This window comes from Notolabrus celidotus, chromosome 6 (genome assembly GCF_009762535.1).
Source record: "Notolabrus celidotus isolate fNotCel1 chromosome 6, fNotCel1.pri, whole genome shotgun sequence".
In the NCBI taxonomy this organism is placed as follows: Eukaryota; Metazoa; Chordata; class Actinopteri; order Labriformes; family Labridae; genus Notolabrus; species Notolabrus celidotus.
In genome coordinates this window covers 22,875,989-22,898,250 of record NC_048277.1, presented here as the reverse complement: position 1 = coordinate 22,898,250, position 22,262 = coordinate 22,875,989, and the positions used below count along the sequence as shown (strand labels likewise).

At 38.3% G+C, this 22,262-nt stretch overlaps 2 protein-coding genes and 1 long non-coding RNA gene across 9 annotated transcripts; 2 read left to right on the top strand and 1 right to left on the bottom strand.

Moving 5' to 3' along the window:
* Positions 1-187: 187 nt before the first annotated feature.
* hexa (hexosaminidase A (alpha polypeptide)) lies at positions 188-8,066 on the top strand. Of its 3 annotated transcripts, XM_034685474.1 has the most exons (14): positions 198-570; positions 1,113-1,217; positions 1,325-1,390; positions 2,098-2,144; positions 2,262-2,372; positions 2,468-2,569; positions 2,795-2,927; positions 3,192-3,372; positions 3,715-3,801; positions 3,898-3,970; positions 6,258-6,438; positions 6,681-6,771; positions 6,889-6,996; positions 7,117-8,066. In XM_034685474.1, exons 1-14 carry the CDS (start codon positions 309-311, stop codon positions 7,178-7,180), a joined length of 1,611 nt encoding a protein of 536 aa, XP_034541365.1. In that variant the 5' UTR covers positions 198-308; the 3' UTR covers positions 7,181-8,066. The 3 variants fall into 3 exon arrangements, 2 of the variants coding, with proteins under 2 accessions (XP_034541366.1, XP_034541365.1); XR_004631542.1 differs by lacking the exon at positions 7,117-8,066 and having other exon boundaries at positions 193-570; positions 6,258-6,367; XM_034685475.1 differs by lacking the exons at positions 6,681-6,771; positions 6,889-6,996; positions 7,117-8,066 and adding an exon at positions 4,439-4,613 and having other exon boundaries at positions 188-570; positions 6,258-6,375.
* A 142-nt stretch (positions 8,067-8,208) lies between these two features.
* Positions 8,209-19,904, top strand: nr2e3 (nuclear receptor subfamily 2, group E, member 3). 5 transcript variants are annotated; one of them, XM_034686036.1, is made up of 13 exons: positions 8,209-8,299; positions 9,954-10,090; positions 13,684-13,730; positions 13,816-13,933; positions 16,342-16,660; positions 16,739-16,767; positions 16,969-17,119; positions 17,240-17,343; positions 18,341-18,592; positions 18,824-19,011; positions 19,103-19,343; positions 19,420-19,525; positions 19,630-19,904. In XM_034686036.1, the coding sequence occupies exons 7-13, from the start codon at positions 17,007-17,009 to the stop codon at positions 19,760-19,762; spliced, it is 1,137 nt and encodes a 378-aa protein (XP_034541927.1). In that variant the 5' UTR covers positions 8,209-8,299; positions 9,954-10,090; positions 13,684-13,730; positions 13,816-13,933; positions 16,342-16,660; positions 16,739-16,767; positions 16,969-17,006; the 3' UTR covers positions 19,763-19,904. The 5 variants fall into 5 exon arrangements, with proteins under 5 accessions (XP_034541927.1, XP_034541922.1, XP_034541925.1 ...); XM_034686031.1 differs by having other exon boundaries at positions 16,342-16,767; XM_034686033.1 differs by having other exon boundaries at positions 8,277-8,294; positions 16,342-16,767.
* LOC117814598 lies at positions 17,229-21,448 on the bottom strand. Its single transcript, XR_004631597.1, has 4 exons — positions 21,407-21,448; positions 20,635-20,700; positions 18,444-18,583; positions 17,229-17,265 (listed from the first exon to the last, which is right to left on the bottom strand). It is a non-coding gene; the product is annotated as an uncharacterized LOC117814598 (long non-coding RNA).
* Between the last annotated feature and the right edge of the window lie 814 nt (positions 21,449-22,262).

Genomic DNA, 22,262 nt, shown 5'->3' with positions numbered 1-22,262 from the left:
AAAATAAAATAGAATATTAGGTCTATATATTTTTCGTGAATTATGTATCAACAGTCAATATATGGTAAAAAAAAAAAAATCACCAGCAGTGTTACATGCATTTTCAACGGTGGTCAATCGGCCATTTTTGACTTGTATTTAATGGATGAATGCTTACTGGGCTCTCATTTTAATAGAAATACAGAGGTTAGAGGGAAATGATCGCACCGCACCTTTCAGTCCCGGTCATGTGACTGCAGCGTCCGAAGCCACCTGACTAGCTCGATAGTTTGACAGTGCAGTTGCTTCCACCATCGGATAGCGGAGTCATGTATGTGGATCGTTCTGGACGATGTGGCCGTCCGATTTTAAATTCTCTTGTATTAATTATCCTGCAGGTGGGCTTACACACAGTGGAAGGAGTATGGCCACTACCGCAGTCTTTCATCTCCTCACCAGAGCAATACCGACTTAACCCTCAAGCTTTCTACTTTGGATACGGAAGACAATCAGCTGCACAGCCAGGATGTACTGTTCTGGATACAGCATTCAAGAGATATTTTTCTCTGATTTTTCCAGACTTTTCTTCTGGTGAGTTTAATAGTGAGGTGGATATGGGGCTGCATTATGAAGTAAGTTTAGGCTACACCTTGCTCAAGGTAAAATGTCCATAAATAAATATCCATAAACTTTTTGACCTGAATTTGCCGTGTTTTCTAAATGTTGGCTTTATATGTAGTGTAAAAACTTTGCCTTTAGTGTGAGCATTTGATTGTAAACAACCCACGGATTCACAACTCCAGTGCTGTGTAATGATTGGGCAGAAATACAGAGCATAGTGTTCCCAGGTTCTGCTTTGAACGTTTTGTTTTGTCATGATGGCTTTTAAAGCAGATCAATGGGCTTTGTTGAAACAGCAATTCATCTCTCAGGCTGTCGTACACCTGCTCCAAACCTCCACAGTGACAGCCAGCCAGAATAACAGTTTCATGTTTGTTTTCCAAATAGCAAAGGTTTTAGGATAGCTACTGGAAGAATGGCTGAGCTAAACATGGCAAAAATGGAAGAGTATAGGCAATACTTTCACTTCTGCAAAAGTAGCCAAACAACTTGTGACCTTTAATGACCAACAGGTTATGGTGCTCTCCGATTCAGTGCAGACAAACCATTTGGTGTTGAAATCAGTGTTGACCGTGATGATTGTGAAGATTACCCAAATGAGAACTCTTCTGAAAGATGTAAGTATATCTGAGTAATACCCCCACAGGCTATGTGAGTGTAGCTTCTACCATCCCCACTGAGCAGGTTTGATGTATTGTCTTACCTGCTCTTATTTTTTTTGCAGACAACCTGACTGTTTCCAATGGACGTGCATCTCTCAATGCGGAAACTGTGTGGGGTGCTTTGAGAGGTGATCCACTTTTGAGTTGCAAACATGACCAACAGAAAACTAGTGAGCAAAGGCGAATAAAGCATGTTCAGCTCCAGTTAGTAAGAGAAGGACAAAACCTGTTTAGCGAGTTGCACAGAATTTCTCATGCTGCTGAACACTGAAAACTACCTTAACCCTCCTGTTATGTTCGTTTTTCTAGATCAGTAATAATGTTCCTGGGTCAATTTGACCCGGGGCATATTCAATTATCCAAAAGTGTCAGAACCCCAAAAAATCCCCAAACATTTTTTGAACCAAAGTTTTAACTCCATTACTAACCATTTATATCAAGATTCAGTCCATTGGTGTTCTTAAATTCTCACAGATCATGGTTCAATGAGGATAACTCACTCGTTTTTCATTCAAATTAATGTTAAAACATTTTTTAATGTACATTGGAAAGCCCTAAATATAAATACAATAGTTTTACATGACATAGATTTTTGTTTTTTATATTTTACATTTTGAATTATTTTAATTTTATGAAGTGATGTTGATAAATTAACACGACAACTCTTCTGTCACATGCTGCCCAGAGTTTTATGCTGCATTTAGCTGGTTTGGAAGGCATATTGTATAACATAGACTTTTAAAAGGGTCACTTTCACCAGCAACATAACAGGAGGGTTAAGGTGTCACTCTGATACATGTGCTGATGTGATTTTATGTCCTCTGATTAAGCGCAGGTCTCGAAACTCTCAGTCAGCTGGTCTATCAGGATGATTATGGCTCAGTAAGTCAGAATATGCTGCATCTTAAGTCATTACTACCTCCACTCACATATCATAACAACTTGCTCAGTGTTTTGTATGATAACAGATTTTTTTATGTCCATCTCTTGCTTTTTCAGTCTTATGTGAACAAAACTGAGATTGAAGACTTCCCTCGTTTTCAGTTCCGAGCTATCTTGTTGGATACTTCACGGCACTACTTACCAGTGCAGACCATATTAAAAACTCTGGTAATCATCAGATGACATAATAAGATCTTCAGCCTTCTGTTTCCATGACTCTTTCCACCATCACTGGTCATTGACAAATCTTTCTCTCTTGTTAGGATGCAATGGCCTACAGTAAGTTTAATGTGTTTCACTGGCACATTGTTGATGACCCCTCCTTCCCTTACCAGAGCCGCACCTTTCCAGACCTTTCAAGTAAGGTAAGTCATGTGGATTAAGAGGAAGCAGTGACAGAGTATAAACCACCACTTCAAGTCATGTGCATTATATCTATTCATAGTCACCCAAAAAATGTATCTGCATTTTACAGGAAAACTAAGATAATCTTATCTTTTTTACCAGGCCTACTGCATGTGAATTAGTAAGGTAGGAGAGCACTGAAAGGTTGCATTAACCCTGAACAAAGACTTCTGGCTCTGATTCAGGGGGCTTTCCATCCGATGACTCACACCTACACACAATCTGATGTGAGAAGGGTGATCTCACACGGCCGGCTGCGGGGAATAAGGATACTTCCTGAGTTTGATTCACCCGGCCACACCAAGTCTTGGGGAAAAGGTATCATTCAAAAACCACATGAGCCACATTTACTCAAAACCAAATGTTTTGTCCAAATGATCTCAGCTCTGTGCTCTTCAACAAAACACTTGGAATTATGCACTGTTAGGTCCAACGGGAATCCTTTATGCTATAAGGCCAAGACCATAAAAACACTCTTAGGGTCGCTTTAATGCAAACAATTCCTGCACTCAACATACATGGCAAAAAAAGGTGTTTAAACTTGTGAACTAAAACTGACTGAAATCATTTTTTAAATCTCAGGACAGCCTGATCTGTTGACTCCCTGCTACAAAGGGAGCACCCCTTCTGGAACATTTGGTCCTGTGAATCCAGCATTACCCTCCACCTACGAGTTCATGACAAGTCTATTCAAGGAAATTTCATCAGTGTTTCCTGACTCCTACATCCACTTAGGAGGGGATGAGGTTGACTTTACATGCTGGTGAGCTGACAAAACAGTTAAATGCAGGCTGAATGTAGTGATTGAAACCAGGATATTCTAGTTTTGATGGCTGTTTGGTTACAATCTTGCTGAATTTTGCATAGAAATACCAAGAATGTCAGCACAAGGAACATCTCCTTCTTTTTTTATGCAATGTCCAACTCTGTTGTTGATGCCCTTCAGTGTCAGTCAATACTTACATGCATCTGTTCTACTGTGTTTTGTTGGGGAAAAAAAGATGTGTTTAGTTGTAATTAGGTAACTTTGAGTTTCTGAAAAGTTGTGCCTAAATAACCAGTATATTCACATACAGATAAAGACTTCCACTTCCTGTTTGAATAGGAGATCCAACCCAGATGTTCGCAAGTTCATGCAGAATATGGGATTTGGCTCAGACTTCACCAAACTTGAAGCATACTACATGGAAAAGTAGGTTGTTAAAGGAAACATTCAGTGTGGAAAACTCTGCAGAATACACTAACTGTCAAGTAACAATTTCATTTTCATTGTCTGTAATATTTTCAGTATTGTGAACATCACTTCATCTCTCAACAAGACCTCCATAGTGTGGCAGGATGTGTTTGACTACCATGAGAGGGTAAGTACACCAAAAAATCTTTCCTTCGTGGTATGCAACAAAACTAAATTCCTGCGTCCGTTCATACAGAAGAAGAAGAAGAAAGGTACTTTATTAATCCCCAGGGGGAAATTCAATTTTTTCACTCGTGCTATTTTTGGACATGCTACACATACAGTTTTTTGGTAAATACATACAATCATGCACAAACATGCAGTGAACATGCTTAGGGAGAGATGTCAGAGTGAGGATACTGCCATCAACCAGCGCACCCCGAGCAGGCTCATGTTTTTAAGAGATTTTTTTCAATTCAACAGTTTATCATAGGTTAGCAATTTTCATCATTCACATTTAGACAAGAGTATACACAATACCAGGTTTTGCGCCCAATGACCAATACATTTCGAAAGTATATTGTTTAACAAAGTCAAGCAGATGTATCGCACAACCAGTCCACAGAATCTGATGGTGTACAGCTTTGTGTTGCAGCACAGCTCTCTATCAGTGGTGGAGGTATGGAAACAGGGCTGTTACCTGTGTGAGGTGCGCAGGGTTACCGCCTCAGGGCTCAGGGTGATTCTGGCCTCTCCGTGGTACCTGGACAATCCAGGACCCACACATAACTGGGCCCGCTACTACACAGTGTGGCCCCTCGCCTTCAAGGGTTAGAAAATAACCTGTGTGCAGTGTTTGACTGTAGTTGTGATCTCTGCTGTGTTTTTTTTCTTACAGTGACTTAAAGTAAAGTTCTTTCCCTGTCAGATTTAGGGAATATATACAGCCAACCAGTGTTGCAACACAGGATGGTGTGTCTATGTCCGTGTCACTAGGTGGCAGTGAAGACTGTTTCTCATGCCTCATGGTGACAGACGTATCCTGTGTCCCATTTCATCATCATATACTAACTACACACAGAGTGAACTGCCAAAAATATGATCAGAGTACATACATTAATATGCTTTTAAAGGCACTTTTGGTAGTTTGATTAATGTACAAACAGAAGTTAACTAGATTACTTGCATACTAGGAACATAATGCAGCAATGAACTGGGACACAGCTACACATATGTATGATTACTGTGCTACAAGTTAACAAGGTTGTCTGATGTACAGCCCCATGGGTAATTTGCACACTCTGCCCTTGTCAAAGAGAGGAAACAAAACACCATTTGAAGTAATTAAACAAAGCTCCTTACACAAATTGATTAATGTAAAGGCAGAAAAGAGGGAGAGAAAACAATCTGAACTGAGCTTTAGATAAACTGTGTGTGAATACATCATGATTACTCACTAAATATATATAAAACTATATACTTTACATAATACTGTACTTGACCCTGGAGGAAATAGTTTTTGCTGACTTTTAAAACATACATACCAGGCTCACAGATTTACAACGTTAATGTTATCCAATAAGCAAGGTAGCAGAAAAATATTCCTTTTCATGGTTGCTTCTGAAACAGGATGTTGAATGTTACAGTTTCTTATAACTGATTGCGGGTGGAAGTGTAGCATAGGCGTTTCTAGCCCATTTTTGGGGGTGCTGAAGCACCTCTAAATTGAATCCCAGAACCCCTAAAATTTGAGAGATTTTCATTTTTTTTTACTGTATGTCCTTTTTAACAAGCTTTAAGTTTTAAAGTTTTAAAACCATTCAGTAGTTGGTTGAAACGTAATATTTTAATAACAAAAATACAGCAGCTCCACCGGGTTTTACATGTTGTGCATTGCATTTCAAATGAAAGTCCAAAAAATAACTCCAAAGTCAATTTTTGGTATTTTTGGTACTCACTGTCGGGGGCTGGTTTACTCCAGAAACACACATACTGTTTATGTATATGTTGAGGAGCTGCTGTATCAAAATGAGTTGTCTTTCCTCAGAAATTAGGGTTACCATATGTTTCTTTTATGATTCCAATCCATTTATCTTTTGCTGTGGCTCAGCGTTTAAATAACCTTTATCAGATTTGATGGTTTAGTCACAGACTTTCCCAAAAAGTGTGATACTTTTCTTTCACAAATGTGGGAATGAAATTGCATTAAAATGTACAAAACAGTGAAATTTATCTTGCACGGCTCAGCACCCCTAAACATCCGATCCTAGAATCGCACCTGAACTGTAGCATAGTTTTGTATCAACATATTGTTAAGGACTCAGTTAGGCTGAAACATTTCCCCTTCTATGAAATCTTAAGAGTTTTTATAAGTCTATTATTTAAATGATAAAACTACCGATTCACACAAATCAATCAATACAGCAGTAGAGCAGCTCAGTCCAAGATGGCATGTTGTTTGTCACTCTGCGCAGATTCCTAAGGACACAGTGCTGCATATCTGGAAGGGCGTACCAGCTAAATATCAGGAAGAGCTCAGCAGGATAACCAAAGCTGGCATGAGGGTCCTGCTGGCAGCCCCTTGGTACATCAACCATATTTCCTATGGCCAGGACTGGCACAACTACTACACTGTGCAGCCACTGAACTTTTCTGGTGTGTGCATGGAACAGTAATATCACATCATATTATTATTGGCTTTTATGCTGGTGATGGTAGGTGGTGATGGGGACTACCAATCAGAATGGGCCGATTTCTTCTCTCGACTTATTGAGTTTTGACTTGAAGTGGTGTGCTTAACTAAAACTGAAGATTTTGATGAGCAGTATAATCGTTACCGGTGTCTCCATAAAGAAAAACAACTATGTATTTAACATTTTTTTATTGTCCCCTCACAGGTACAGAGGAACAGAAGAAGTTGGTGATAGGGGGTGAGGTCTGCATGTGGGGAGAATACGTTGACGCAACCAATCTCACTCCACGTCTTTGGTAGGAAATTAAGAAAACCCTGATATAATCAAAACATTAAGGTAAACTTATTTTGTAATGCAGCAGCAGCTATGAGAAATAACTCATATTTGTCACTGGTTGCTCTCCAAATCCCAGGCCAAGGGCAAGTGCTGCAGCAGAGAGACTGTGGAGTAATGAGAATCAGACCTTCAACGTGAACAAGGCTTTTCCTCGCTTGCAGGATTTCCGCTGCAAGCTCCTGAGGTATGTTACCTTAGCTTCTTTGGCCCTCTAAAGATATTACTGTTGATATACCTCTTAAAATACTTCTCATAAATTCAGCTTTATAACATAATGATGTTTTTACTTCCCTGTCTCCTCAAGGCGTGGTATCCAAGCAGAACCTCTGTTTGTGGGACACTGCAAACACGAGTACCAAGGTATTTGAAGGGTTGGATGGACGACTCCCACACTGCAAGATTTTTCTGGAAAGCTCTTGAACTTGCTAAGTGCGTAGTTGGCTTCAAAATAATCTTGAGTGGTGCCTTTTAAGTGATGTGAATTCTTCAATAGATACTCTGTCTTTCCAATTTTTAAGTTCTGTGTGTTTACACCGAAATGCTTTCTCAGGGACATACTGAGAAGTGCCTGGATGCAAACAATTGATTGGCCAAAGCTTGAGCAAGTGCAAGTGGCGTCTTTACAGCAGCCAGGGAAACACATGATCTCAGGAGAGTAACTGTGGATCACTTTTTAATTTGGCCAGTCCTCTTTTTCATAGGAGAAGAGGAATGTTCAACTTAATTAGATACTACAATTAAGCTGTACAGATTTCAAACTTTGTTCTGAAAAATATAGTTTTCAGGCTTGTGAGAAAGTTGACTGCTGGTTGGAGGTAAATAATAACCACAATGATAATCAAAAAGAAGACTGACTTTCAAAATAAAAAAAATGATCTTCTGCCCAGCTTTGAAGTGCCTCTTATGATGGCCTATCACTTTGGCTGCAGCTTGGACTTCTCACATTACCTTTATTTTTTATTGTTTTCGTATAAAAAATGCTTTTATTTTGTATTTTCTGTATAAATCATTGAAAATGTACGCAAAGATATTCCTCTAAGGACATCATAATAGTTGTAACTCAATGTGAATTGTACTTGTACTTTATGTAAGGGGACAGCTAAATATACATATATGTGGATTTTTATTTTTCATATAAAAAATGACAGAGTGCCACATTTAAGTCTTGGACTTAAATCACATAATGTTGGTGTGTTTCTGTTTTATGTTCATCTAAATTGCAGTGAAATAAAATTCTGACTGAGATCACCTATACAGGTTGTCACTTCACATGATGTTATTATACAGGTTGTTTGGCCACACTGAAGAATCAATCAACAGCATAGTTCACTTCTGAACTGGAGAAGCCTTTCACATGAGAGGCAGATGCTGCAACAATTGGTTTGTCTGTCTTACAATTTTTGTCCACAAAGGATGAGAAGTGAAACATATTCTTCCTTTATAGATACATCTGTTCAGACACCAGCCTTTGTCAACACCAAAGTAAGGTACAGTTTGAAGTTTTTTCTGATAGATTTAAGATATGAAGCATTTCAAACTCTATACAATTTGACTTAGCTCTACAAAAAGCATTAGTTCTGTAGCCAAACTCCTGGAGAAGGGTGATTCGCTGGACAGCAGCAAGAGGGACCTTATTCCAAGCCGGGTACAACAATAGGCCTGTCATTTTGAAGGTAATTTAAAGGAGCAAAATGAGCCAACAGGTCCTCCCCACATCCCCTTTAAAATATAGAATATTATTGGAATTGGAATGGTACTTAATGGACAGACAAGGGTTGGTTGATTATTGCATTATTGCACATACATTTGACAATCACATACGAACATACTTGCATGCAAGCACACAGACACACATGTTTAAGATTTCCTTCGATTACAGCAGGCAATAATCCCTTGTCCTTGTGATCCCCACTCAAACCTGCAGTTCAACAACAGCAGAAACTATATGAAGTGCTTTCCGTTTTGACTTATTTTGCACACAAGTATTTCTGTTTTTGTGTCAAACTTTTTAAAATGTGTTTACAGTACTTATTATTGTTCCAAAAATACTACAGCTTACTGTACTCACAAGTTACAGTTATTGATTGGTACAAAGATCTACCGAACAGGTATAATGAAGACACAATTACCCTCCATATTTTGTAACATCCCTTTGACAGTTTAATCTTTTTTTTTTCAATTAATACATGGGCTACTTTGGATGTCACATCTATATCTGCACAAACTACACTTTTAGGAAAGTAAATCACATTATTTTGATATACTGTGTGGATGTGGACTCAATTTTCAGCCCTTATCATATAAAAGTTAATTGTCACCCAAAAAGGTCTTTCTTATATCTGATTTTCAAACCACTTCATTTATTAGACAACCTTTCCATTCAGTTCCAACACTTTCATGTCTTGGAATTACTGAGAAGAACAAATAAACACACATTTAAAAAGTTAAATAAATAAAAATGCAGGTGAAATTTGAAAATTCAATTACTGCAATCAAATATTATCAAGCTGTAGTCAGTTTTGAAAATGCTAGCCATCAGCTTTAGAAGACCCTGACTTGTCAAGCAGAGCAGATCCCTCATCAGAGCCATCAGAACATAAGATTTCCCAGATTAAGAAACCAGAGGAGGTCTAAATTAACACTGAACACCACCAGGAGCTCTTCTTACTGTAAGTTTACTGTAAAGTGTAAGCCTATAATAGTTCTGCTCACACAAAGAATCTCTGACTCATCACTTGAGGCTTTATTCAGCTCAGGTCAGCCTCATGCTGCTTGTTAAAAAGGTGTGTGTCGCCCTCTAGAGGTGAAAATGGGAACGACTACATGTAGATGTACATTTCGGCTGTGATGCCACAACAGTTGACAAGATTCATCCCTGTGATTCTAAAAAAAGTAAGCCACCTGAGTTTAAGCAATGTAACATTATTGGTGTCACTTAGATTTAGACATCCTATCATTTATAATGAGTTGGTTGATTTATTAGTGGGAGTTAGAATGAGCTTCTTCTCTGCAGACATGACAGCCTCAGTTTCTTTACCAGCAGTCACAAGATTTTAACAATCTCCCTGATGTTACTTTACCTGTTGAAGTGAACGGCATGACTTTGATATGGACAGACTCTGCTCATTGTGTGGATTACAGTGGCAGCAGATGGCAAGGCGGGGCAATCCTTGGTATCCAAAGTGCTGACACCTCAATCCTTCTACTTCATCTGGACTTGGGGAAGGAGGGGTGTCACAGAAATGCTGAACTGAACCATACAAGCTTAACCACACAAGGTTGGTTAACCATTCACTGTGGCTACTTGAAATCAGAAAGACATGCTGAGCGCAGTGTAATAGAAGCTGATGTTGTAATAACAGGGCGGGGATGAGATTATCCTGCCGGGACAGTTAATGGACTTTAATCTCTAGATTTGTAACTTTGCATTATAGGTCATGCAAAATATTTTGAATTCAATTTTGTTTTGTTTGGCCTCCCTTTTGATGCCAAATGGTATTACTAGTTTTACCACAGTAGTTTAAAAAAATCTTATTAGGGGATATACAGTATATTTAAATGAAAATAAAAGCACACATATTCAGTAACAAAATATTTGATGCCAATTTAAGTCACATGCTCCTTGCATTTTGCCAATTACGTGCCAATGATGAGGATGCCAACAATTTAAAAAGTTAATCTCACTCTTTGACAATAGCTGACATTGAGGAAGATTATATTAAAAGCTGCTTAGGGTGACATAAAGATTTGCAAACTTGTACAAAAGGGAAATTCCCTTAAGAAAAATAACGTTTTGTCTTGCATTTGTGTGTCTGCCGCATTGCAACGGCTTTCTATATCTTCAGATGCTTTGAAGAGTTCATTTGCAAAATCAGATAACTCAGTTTTTATACATTTTCAAAAAACATATTTCTTTTTGATTACATTTTCAAGATACCTCTGATTAATAAAGTCATTTTGACTTAGTCAAAGCCACCCAACCTCAGTTGATTGATAATACCAAAAGCTAGTAATAGAATTTTTTTATTTTTTTTGAAACATTTTTTCATTTTCAAAGTGAGTTAACTGTTTTTGAAAATGAACTCTTCTGTCTATAATAAAAAATATTTTGTAATACAACAGCACTCTTACTCTAATAACCAGATGATCTGCCAAGCATCTAACCAAGGATTTTACTGTGATGTGTGTTCAGTCACCTGCATTGCTCTGTCATCATAAATATCTTCGCTAAATATATAATCATCCAGCCAGCTCATGCAGCTAAAGATTCTCTGCAACTGCACAACAATCACAGAGCTGAGGAGCGAAGAAATGTGACAGTTATCCCTGCCGGCCCTGGCAAAACCTCAAAGCAGCTCTTTGCTGATGGCTGCAGAATTGTATCTTCCCCCCTGCAGACAATTGGAGACAGAGAGTGCCATGATCATAACCTTTAATATTACAATTTGCTTGTGGAAAGCTTAAGGGCAAAAGGTATCATCCTTCATCACAAACAAACTTTGATCCGACACATCCAAAGACGATTGTTGAGCATGCGGTTTACATGGCAATTGAATCATTGCGTAGGTCAGTAAAACCTCTGGCATGTGAGTGACACCTGTATTATGTCATCTGATATGGGACTCTAGAATACCATACTTAGCTCTGCTTAGCATACAAGGTACTGTGGGCCAGGCTATACCAGGGCATGGAGACCTTTAGGCATTTGTCAAATAATCCAGTAGAAAGGAAAAGCACTCAGTGAATAAACTCACCCCATAATACCCTCACACCAATATTCATGCTCTACTGATAAGATGGATATACTACCGCAAGGCCCCAAATGCCCCCCACAACCCAGACATGAGGATAGATGGGGATAGACGGACAGTGACAGCCTGTGCGTCACCAGGGTTATCAAATGGGCACCTTCCTTCCCCAGTGTTGCATCAAATTAGGCTCACAACCCCATGAGGTCCAACAGTTAGCTCCTGCATCCCAGAACCATCCCCCCTCTGTCCTAGGACTCACACTTGACAAAGAAAAAGAAAAGAGAAAATACAGAGAGAGGAGTTTGTCGAGAAGAGTTAGAAAAGGGACAGGGAAGGTAGAACAAGGGTGTTGAATCTGCTGACCCCCAAAGGGTTGGGTTATACACTCTACCTCACCCTTCATCCCCATTGTCAAGAGAGGAGAGGAAGAGAGTAAAAACGATGTAGGAAAGAAGACAGGGAAGTTAGGCACATTCAAGTCAAAGTGTTTGACACCATCCAAGCAAAGCAAAGCAGTTTTGCATTGCAGGGTTAATATAGAAGTGAATATAGAGTAAGGAAATGTAATGTTGCAATGGAAAATGCACTAATACAACGTGCAGGGCAACATTCATCAATGTTGACTCAAATTTAACAAGGCTAATTAAAGTGCAGTGGATGGATTTATGGTCATGTTAAAAAAAATAATAATTTCAGTATATTTATAGTCATCCTTTGTTTGATTTTTAAACCTTGTGTCTGTCTTCTTGATCCTGCTCCTTGTGTTTTTCGCCTTATGTCAACCCTGCTATAATTAGTTCACTGCAAAAACTCAAAATATTACCAAGTGAAATTGTCTCAATCTTAGTGAAAATATCTTATCCCACTTGATTTAAGATACATTTACTTAAAGTAACATTTCAGCAAGATAGAGAGACTTGTTTTAAGACAACGCATCTTAAATAACTTTTTAAGTCAAACAATCTTGAAACGATCTAGTTTTGAGTTGTAATGTAGAAGAAACAAGGTTTTTCTTACATTTCATAAATTTTTTCAAGCTGAGATCTTATTTGTAGAAGACAGATAATCTTGAATTAAGACAAACCCTTTACTTGATTTAAGTAAATGCATTTTATTAGAGAATTTATCAGAAAACAGCTCCATTGATAAAAGAAAAAAAGAAAGAAAAGTGTTTGTTTTAAGGGTGGGTTACAGTTTTCAGGCTCTGTTTCTTCGAAATCAGATAAAAATATACATCCTCAACCTACATGCACACAATGAAACACCTACTTTAGAGCATAGCTGGCTTATCCTAAAAAACAACATGACCGAATATTAGTATATCCAGCTCACTATGAGAAGACATTATATCTAAAAATGCTCAAATTAAACTTTGTAATCTTATTTCAAGTACAAGATGGTCTTAGACCCAGAGAAGTGCCGCTATAATACAACTCAAATTTGGGTGAATATATCTCAAATGAAGAAGTTGACACAAAATGTATTAGTGCAAAATCTACTCTCTCATTTAAACTATATAAGACTTGCAGACCCCAGTAAACACTTCTATCCCTGTTTCAGGATATCAAACCCAAAATCAGACTGCAGAGTTCAAATAGCTCAGTGTGCACAAGGGGGACTTCCCTGGTTTGTAATCCTTTTATACACCAGTTTAGAGTAACAGAAAGAGCTTTGTTTCCAATACCATGATGTACCCCTAAAATCAAGAGTGACTTAAGAAGGATTACAGACATGATCGAGTTCAACCCTTGAACACAGCAGACAGTCACAGCAGTATCTTTATTGTCTTTGCTACTTTTGATCTGATTATAGAGCTGAATAAATGGTATTAGCTGTTTGGAATAATGACTACAGACATCATTCTAGCTTGATGGACAGAACAATACCTAACAAATGTTGTTGTTTTTTTCTTCTTCTGTGTGGATATCGACTGTGTTATGCAAAAAGATGATAATAAGAGGGATAAGTTTCATGACTTGATAATTTCAATTGAATTTGATAGCAGTGTTTCTAGACAGGCAGGAGCCCCAGAGAGCAGGCACCATATGGCACCAGAGTGGAATTAAGGATCAACTTGTTGCTTTTTCAATCTCTGTACTAATTGTTTTTCTTCTCATCAGCCTTATTTTGTGACCCCCTCCAACAAGAGGAGTACATTTCAAGAAAGGTTAAGCTACTTTACTGATTTCGGGTGGCTTTATCCCACAAAAGTCATTAGTGTCATTGACAGGACGTCAATGGATGTTTCACAGGGGGAATGTCTGTAAACAGGGGTGTCATCAGGCATTCTTGGCCCAATGAAAATACATCACACTGGGCTCCACCACCACAAACCAGTTACTGTAACAACACATCCATTGAACATCCAAGGTATAGAAACGTTCACTCTATTTCAGCTACAATATAATAATCCGAATGCTTTATGAATGTATGAATGTATGAATGTAAAACTTGTCTCAATCTCACGATGAGACACTGTGTAAAATCTTGATAAAAACAGATTTTGATACTTTTCAAATAATCCAAATCCCACATTTCATTGAAAATAGTTAAATGGCAACATATCAAATGTTGCCACTTTAAATTGGATTGCTTTCTGAAGAAAAAAAAAAACACATTTTAAATGTGATCCCTTGCAACATGTATCAAAAAGTTGGGACAGGAATAAAAAAATACTACTTAGGTTGATTTGCAACAGATTAGTAACATTAATAGAGCATTACAGAGAGGCTTCAACAATGTTGGAATAATCTGCCTCAGCATAAAATTGTAAATAATTTGAGAATTGCATCATCTACAGCAGGGGGTCAAACTCATTTCAGTTCAGGGGCCACATACAGCCCAAGTTGATCTGAAGAGGGCCGGACCAGTAAAACCATAACATAATAACCTATTAATAACAACTACTCTACATTTGTCCCTTTGTTTTAGTGCAAAAAAAGTACAAGTATATTCGGAAAATGTTCACATTACATGAACTATCTTTTCACATAAGCAGCTGTTGTATTTTTCGCCATAATGAGTCTCATAGTGGGCCGAATATTTTACTCTTTAAGCCCTGAAACCTGCCGCAAACACACCAAACACACAGGTTACCCATTCATCTGACACAGAGTGTAATGTTCACAGCAAAAGGACAGATAGATTATAATAATGAAGAAGGTAAAGTTGACTATTTTGGACCCCCAAGCTCCAGAATTAACAGTGTTCTTGCTGGACAGTGTTGTATGCAGGGGTGTAATTCTAGTGTCAGTAGTGACGGAGGAGCACACCTGTTACACATGCACATGTATGATAAGCACGCGCACGATATGTGACTCCTTTCAAAGAATCTGGATCCACCGTTCAAATGTGACAAATGTACATACACGTAAACTTTAGTGCTAATTGGATCATGAAGCACTCTAAAAAATCTTCATGAATTTCAACCGTATTATGCAAACAGCAAGTAATCTAATTCCTCACTTTGAGAAAAAAAAGTCCCGGAGCGCCGTTCTGGTGCGCTCCATCAGTACTATGATTTTGCTACCCCAAGAGGACAAATTTGAAATATTAGGCCCTTTTATTGAAAATTTGCAGTTAATGTCCTCTCTGTAATTTTTTCACTTTGCAAAGTTGTCGCGCGGGCCAGATTGTCACCTCTGGCGGGCCGGTTTTGGCCCGCTGGCTGTATGTTTGACACCCCTGATCTACAGTTCATAATTTCATTAGAATATTCAGAGAATCTGGAGAAATCTCTTTACAAAATGGACAAAACTGAAAACCAATACTGGAAGGCAAAGATCTTTCAGACCTCATGCGTCCCTGCATTAAAAGAGATATGACTCCAGTGGATATCACTGCATGTGCTCAAAATCACTACAAAAAACTACTGTCTGTGAATACAATTAATCGCTGTATTCACATATGCTGGTTGAAATTGCACCATTCAAAGAAGAACAATATAAATCACAAATCAAAATTTTACATTCTTTTGGGAAGTCACGTACACTGGTTTCTCCTCTTTAAAGAGAAGAAGGACCACCCAGCTTGATGTCAGTGTACAGTTCAAAGCCCTTTTAGGAATGGAGGGAGAGGGATTTCTCCTTACCTCCTCCCTTCGCTCTCTCTACACATGCAACCAACCCATGCATCAATCTATTCAGCCATCGCCAGCTTTCAAATCGAATACCTTCTCACCTTCAGGCAGCAGTCCTAACCAATATGTGTAGCCTGTCAGGGCTTAGTTGTTCAGGTTTATCTACTTTCAAGTACATTAAAGCAGTTCAAAAGAACGGTCCAGGGGTACAAAGACAGAGCTTCTAGCTACAGGCAGCTGAGCCCTCAGGGGATACAAACCTTAAACTCACCAGCTGTGAGTGAGTCTACCACCACGCTTATGTGCTGCCTTGGAGGACTTTGTTGCCCAGGTTTATCTGCTTTCCAGTTATTGTAGTGATTAAAAAGTGTGGTCCATTCTCCAGTGGTAGGAAGCCAGAAAAATCTAGTACTAGACAAATGGGCCAGGATCCAAACCCTGGCATATAAAGAAAAGTAAATACAAACAACAAGAGACACACAAGAATAATTTCCTATTATCACTGAATGATATCACTTTACAGTGCAGATAAGTTGTAAATGTATAGTTATGCTTTGTCAGAGTTCACCTGTTTCATACAGTTATGACTGTAAGTGGTGTGACTGATTGATTTAGCCTTATAGACGGTAAAGATTAAGGGGATGACAAATCAGCATTTGCTTACACAGCGCTTGGTGCTAATCTCCTTGTGTTCTTTCAGAAAGCCCCAGACGACTCAGACTCACACACTCCTTCTGGCACAGAGAAGGACAGAAGAAGACCAGCAGAGATTCTATTGACCTACCATAACATCAGAAACGACCTGCTGAAGGACAACAGCTCTGAATCGATATCAACAGAAACTTTCTGGATAAACTCTCAGATGATCTTGGAAGACATTGCACTTGAACTATACGCTTTAGAGGAAAGAAGAACAAATTCAGTATATTTTTTCCTGTGTGGCACTGACCTGTGTCAAAACTTCATTTGAAAAATATTTCAGCCTGGCAACCAATCAGAAACCACTTGGTACAGAAAAGGTATACACATTCAGACACAAGAGTACGTGTTAAGATGGAGGACCAGGTGGCTGAAATCAATGTGTTTTCTTCTGACAGCTCTGACTTCACTGATGGAACTGGAACAGGTGAGACTATTGTAATTAATTGATAATACTGAATGAATAGTGATGTCCCAATTTTTTATACTGTGTGTTTTGTGTACAAAAGAGTAAAAAACTGAGAAATTATATGTATGAATACATGGAAAATATTGCAGTCTTCCTCTGTTCCTTAAACAAATGTGGAATGATTTTAAGTTTTTATTCCTGTCGTCTTTTTTTCTGCAGATAAATATTCAGTCCCAGGTAAAGGACTCGGCCATGGCATGCTTTGTAAAGTGTGTTCTGATTCAAGCAGCGGCAAACACTATGGCATCTACGCCTGCAACGGCTGCAGTGGCTTCTTCAAACGCAGTGTCAGACGAAGACTCATCTACAGGTGAGCGAGAATTTAACTTATGCTTTAGTAAGAAGTAGGAAAGTAATGAAGAAAAGCAACTATGGACAAATTCGTTAAAATAATTATTATATTTATTCAGAAATAATGTGTTTTGTCAAGGTGTCAGGCCGGGACTGGCAGGTGCCCTGTGGACAAAGCTCATCGTAATCAGTGCCAAGCTTGTCGACTGAAGAAGTGTCTTCAAGCTGGAATGAATAAAGACGGTAAGAAAACGCTCTATAGACTCACTGGAAAAAATGCCCCTCCAAAAACAAGAAAAAAAACTTATTTTAAGGTACTTTTACCTTGAAATAAGCAAAATAATCTGTCAATAGAACAATTTGCTTGTAAAGATTTCTTAAAATAAGAGGTAATATTTAGAAAATGGTTATCTTAAAATTAGCAGGTAAAACTTATTTTAAGCAATATTTTACCAGTAGTTTAAAGCTTAGTGTCTCAGAATAAGCCAGGAATGCTAACAATTAGTATTTTTTCACTCCAAAAAAGATTTTTGCACTAATAAATTTCATGTCAAATTCTTCATTTGAGATATATTCACCCTAATTTGAGTTGTATTATAGTGGCACTTCTCTAGGTTTAAGACAATCTTGTGCTTGAAATAAGATTACAAAGTTTAATTTGAGCATTTTGAGGTATAATGACTTCTCATAGTGAGCTGGATATAACAATATTCAGTCATGTTGTTTTTTTAGGATAAGCCAGCTATAGACTAAAAATGAGACAATTTCACTTGGTAAGATTTTGAGTTTTTGCAGTGCTGTTTTTGTCGAGTAGTTTTTAAGTAACAATTCTCAACAAAAGTGAAAGTTTACATTTGGAACAGGTGTAATCATAGTCTTTATTTCCTAAGACCTATCATAGATTGACCAATTTGCAAACACATGATAGTGTGGAAACACTGTCAAGGAAAAACACAGGCCATAAGCCTCATATAAGAAAAACAAACAGGTTAAAGCCAGCTTTTTGAAGTAGTAAGGGTGTCTGCCTCCCTTACACAAACCGGTATGATACTACAAGGGATGGGCTTTATAATTGGAGGCCCTTCCTCCCATACTACTATTTGATACTTTAACAAACAAAGCAGACTGAAGGCACTGAGTTCCCATAGGCCACCATGAATTTATCTTTGCATATACTTTCTGTTACACCACAGACCATATGTTTAGTAGGTCATTTATCATTTACTTGTCCTTTTGGCAGCTGTGCAGAACAAGCGACAGCCCCGAAGCACAGCACATATCAGTCTAGAATCCTTATGTGTGGACACTCAAAAAGGGCATCTAGCGACCACACGCAAGCTCACCTGCTCTGCCACCAACTCATCAGTCATCTGTAGACCCGTGGTCACTTCCTCTGCCACCATCCAACCCTGCAGCAACCCCAACAACAACCATCGCTTAATGGTCAGCCTGCTGACTGCAGAAACCTGTGCAAAGCTGGAGCCTGAGGATGGTGAGATCATATAACCAAAGTTACTTTGAGATTGATACAACAAGTCCCTTATTTGATGGGATAATTTAATAGAAGAATCACTTGAGTGTTCAGTTTTGCTACTTAAACAACAAGTAGAAAGTGCCTCAGAGGATGATATGTCACAAGAATTAAGGATTATCTTATCTGAACTGCAATGATGCACCAAAATTGGACAATATTTACATGTTTGTGTGACTCTCTTTTTCTCAGTGGAGGAGACTATTGATGTGACAACCAATGATTTAGAGAGAGATCAGACTCCTTCGGACTGTCGTATGTCCCCATACACCTCCAGTTGTTCTGAGACTGTATATGAAACATCAGCACGGCTTCTCTTCATGTCTGTCAAATGGGCAAAAAATTTGCCTGCTTTTGCGCACTTGCCATTTCGAGACCAGGTGAGACCGACGTAAATATTTTAAAGGGCCCATTTTGACATATCATAAACCATGAGTGAGGCTAATGGCCTGTTTTCTGTGACATTCTCAGGTGATTCTCCTTGAAGAATCTTGGAGTGAGATGTTCTTGTTGTGTGCCATCCAGTGGTCCCTCCCTCTGGACAGCTGTCCTCTTCTATCCCTGCCTGAGCATTCTCCTCCACAGCAGGGCAAGATCTGCCTCCCCATGACTGACCAATGCATCCTGGAAGGGGTCTTTAACCGCTTTAAGGCCCTGGCTGTTAACCCCACTGAGTTTGCCTGCCTGAAAGCCATTGTCCTTTTCAAGCCAGGTGAGGAGTCCCTCCCAGAAAGTTGTATTTTGCTCTTGAACTGATGTGTAACTTCTGTCTTCTGTTTGACTTGCAGAGACACGCAGTCTCAAAGACCCAGATCAGGTGGGGAATCTGCAGGACCAGTCCCAGGTGTTGTTAGGTCAGCACATCCATTTGGTGTATCCCAATCAAAGTGCCAGGTATGGTTTCAAACATATTATCACATGAATTAACATTTTAGGTTTTCATTAGAAAGCCTGAATAGAAACATAACGTTCACTCCAGTTTGTTTTTGTCCATTAAGGTTCGGGAGACTGTTACTCTTGCTGCCTTCACTCCGCTTTGTGAGCCCAGAGAAAATAGAGCAGCTTTTCTTTCACAGGACCATTGGGAGCACACCTATGGAGAAGCTGCTGTGTGACATGTTCAAAAACTAAACAAGCATCAACGGACACCAGTAACAACTGTTTTTTGTAAATAACACAATTTTTGTAAGGATTTTTAAAGCAATTTAAGTTGATGACATTTGTAAGTTTTTATTGTGGGTATTGCTTTGAAATAAATGTGGAATTGTTGTAATTGTTTGAACCATTTGTTTGAACCAGTCTTAATCTTTGGCGATTTTTTTTTTTTTCAAAAAGGCTAATTATGTGATTTTACACAAACAGAAGTGCTCACACAACATGACATTCTCTAAAAGGTGCTGCACAAAACAGGCACCATGCCGTATAAACACACATGGCTCATAATTATTGAATATGAAAGACGGTGCAATTTATATGTATATTTATGGTTATGTCCACACCAGAGAGCTCTGACAAGTTTAATTTTCATTCGTTAACTAGGTCACTTATAAGAAAAAGTAAAAATCCCCCACTTTTAAAAATATTGTCAAAGTACTTGATGCGTGTTTGTAAAAGAAAAAGACAGGCATCCTGAATGAACATTGGGGGTGTCTGTATTAGAATTTTTTCTAAATAACTCCAGTTTCAGAGATCTTTAATCTCATAATTACAGATCATAATTTGATTTGAGATTATCAAAATCACATCAATAATATCCAGAATGAGTTTTAACTTTAGATATTGGAGATAACAATAATGACTACTAATACGATAAGTTAAAAAAATAAGTTAAGATAGACTTTATTGATCCCCCATTGGAGGATTTTCTTATGTTACAGCAGTTTTCAGCAAGAGATTAGAATAGAAAAAAATTAGAATAATAAAAAAATAGAATAATTAAAGGTAAAAAATATATCTAGAAGTTTTCTCCAAGGAAGAACTCTACTGCATAAATCAATAATTACCATTCTGGACTGGAAGAATGGCGTTGTGGATATCTGTAATTACATCAGGTGTGTTCTACAGTGGCCCTGAAGGACAAAACACATTTACAAAAGATGAAAAACTTTTACAAAGTTGAAGACAAATTTACATTTTGGTAAACATTTTTACATTATATAAAAGAAAATTAGATTAGAAAAACACTTATACCAAGGCCAAAACAAATTTACATTTGAGAAAACAAATTTACAAAAGATGATACACTTTTACCATTTCTGAAACAAATTAACATTTTATTTTTACGAAAAGGGAATGTACCAAATACAGTAAGTGATCTGGAGGTGATCGAGTGAGGGGTCATTTAGTTCGTTTTGATGGAGAGAAACCAAGCAAAGCGACATAGTTTACATATTAGGACATCCTCGGGTCTCAGAGAGAGGTGTCCGTAGGGATGGGTACCTTTCACATTTGAACCGATACGGTACCGATACCTGGTACCTGGGAATCGGTACCGGTACTTAACGGTACCAATTTTCGGTACTTTTGTGTTTATGTGGTAGTAAATGTTAATTTTAAAAAAATGAAATCGTTTAATTGTTTAATTTAACATATTTATTTAATTTAACATGCAATTAACAGTAACAGGATTATATAGGTGATTAGATATATAAGCTGACACGTGCTCGTGGCGTCTAATTGCTCTTTCTGGAGTTTATCAATGAACACACCTGAATGCCTAAGGAAGGGGAAAAGTCAGTTCTCTGTCTCTTTATAATAACAGGACACACAACTTACTTGTTGGGCATTCACGCACACAGGAACGGTTTTAAACAGGGCAGGTAGTCGGAGCGAGAGAGTCCGTCTCAACCATAGACCATAGTCTAAAATAAACTTAATCCTGCAGTTCTGCCTCGCAGTGAGTGCGCGCGCCTGTCAGCTGCAGGCTCCGTTTGGCGCGCTCCCGCGCAGATGCAGAGAGCAGAGAGCAGAGAGGTTCACCCGGTCAGTCTTGAACTTTATTACAGGGCGAAAGTATGGAAACTCACCTCCTCTTCCACTCCCTCACAGTCACAGGGATGCGTTCAGGTACCGAAACATGGTCCCGTGCGATTTTACGTGAGTCAGTACTCGGTAGTACCGACGGAATTCGGTCGGTACCTTTAAAAGTACCGAATTTGGTACCCATCCCTAGGTGTCAGACCTCAGATAAAAAAGCATAATGTCTCCGGAAAAGCAGATTCAGATGATACGGCCTCAGACCACATCGCCTCAGACTAAAAAGAGTCAGGCTAAAAGGACTCAGACTTAACGGTGAAAGTGTTCCGTTGTTTGTAAAATTGTCTTTAACTTTGTAAAAGTGTTTCATCTTTTGTAATTTTTTTTTCCTTAAATGTTAATTTGTTTTGGCCTTGGTAAAAGTGTTTTGCTGATGTAATTTTGATTCATAAAATGTAAAAATGTTTTCCAAATGTAAATTTGTCTCCAACTTTGCAGAAGTGTTTCATCTTTTGTAAATTTGTTTTGTCCTTCAGGGCCACCATATGTATCTGTTATAAAATACTCAGTCTATCAAATTGTCAAACTACTTGCCTTAACTACAGCAATATTCAACCACAACATTTTTGAATAGGAGTGAATGGCAGATAAATGC

What these genes read in the sequence shown, in the direction of transcription:
- hexa (XM_034685474.1), top strand. Translation starts at nt 309, where the DNA reads ATGTATGTGGATCGTTCTGGACGATGTGGCCGTCCGATTTTAAATTCT. An exon ending in AGACCATATTAAAAACTCTG is followed by an intron (nt 2,373 to 2,467) that starts GTAATCATCAGA and finishes CTCTCTTGTTAG; the next exon opens with GATGCAATGGCCTACAGTAA. An exon ending in AATCTCACTCCACGTCTTTG is followed by an intron (nt 6,772 to 6,888) that starts GTAGGAAATTAA and finishes TCCAAATCCCAG; the next exon opens with GCCAAGGGCAAGTGCTGCAG.
- nr2e3 (XM_034686034.1), top strand. Translation starts at nt 16,695, where the DNA reads ATGGAGGACCAGGTGGCTGAAATCAATGTGTTTTCTTCTGACAGCTCT. An exon ending in AGACGAAGACTCATCTACAG is followed by an intron (nt 17,120 to 17,239) that starts GTGAGCGAGAAT and finishes TGTTTTGTCAAG; the next exon opens with GTGTCAGGCCGGGACTGGCA. An exon ending in AGCTGGAATGAATAAAGACG is followed by an intron (nt 17,344 to 18,340) that starts GTAAGAAAACGC and finishes TCCTTTTGGCAG; the next exon opens with CTGTGCAGAACAAGCGACAG.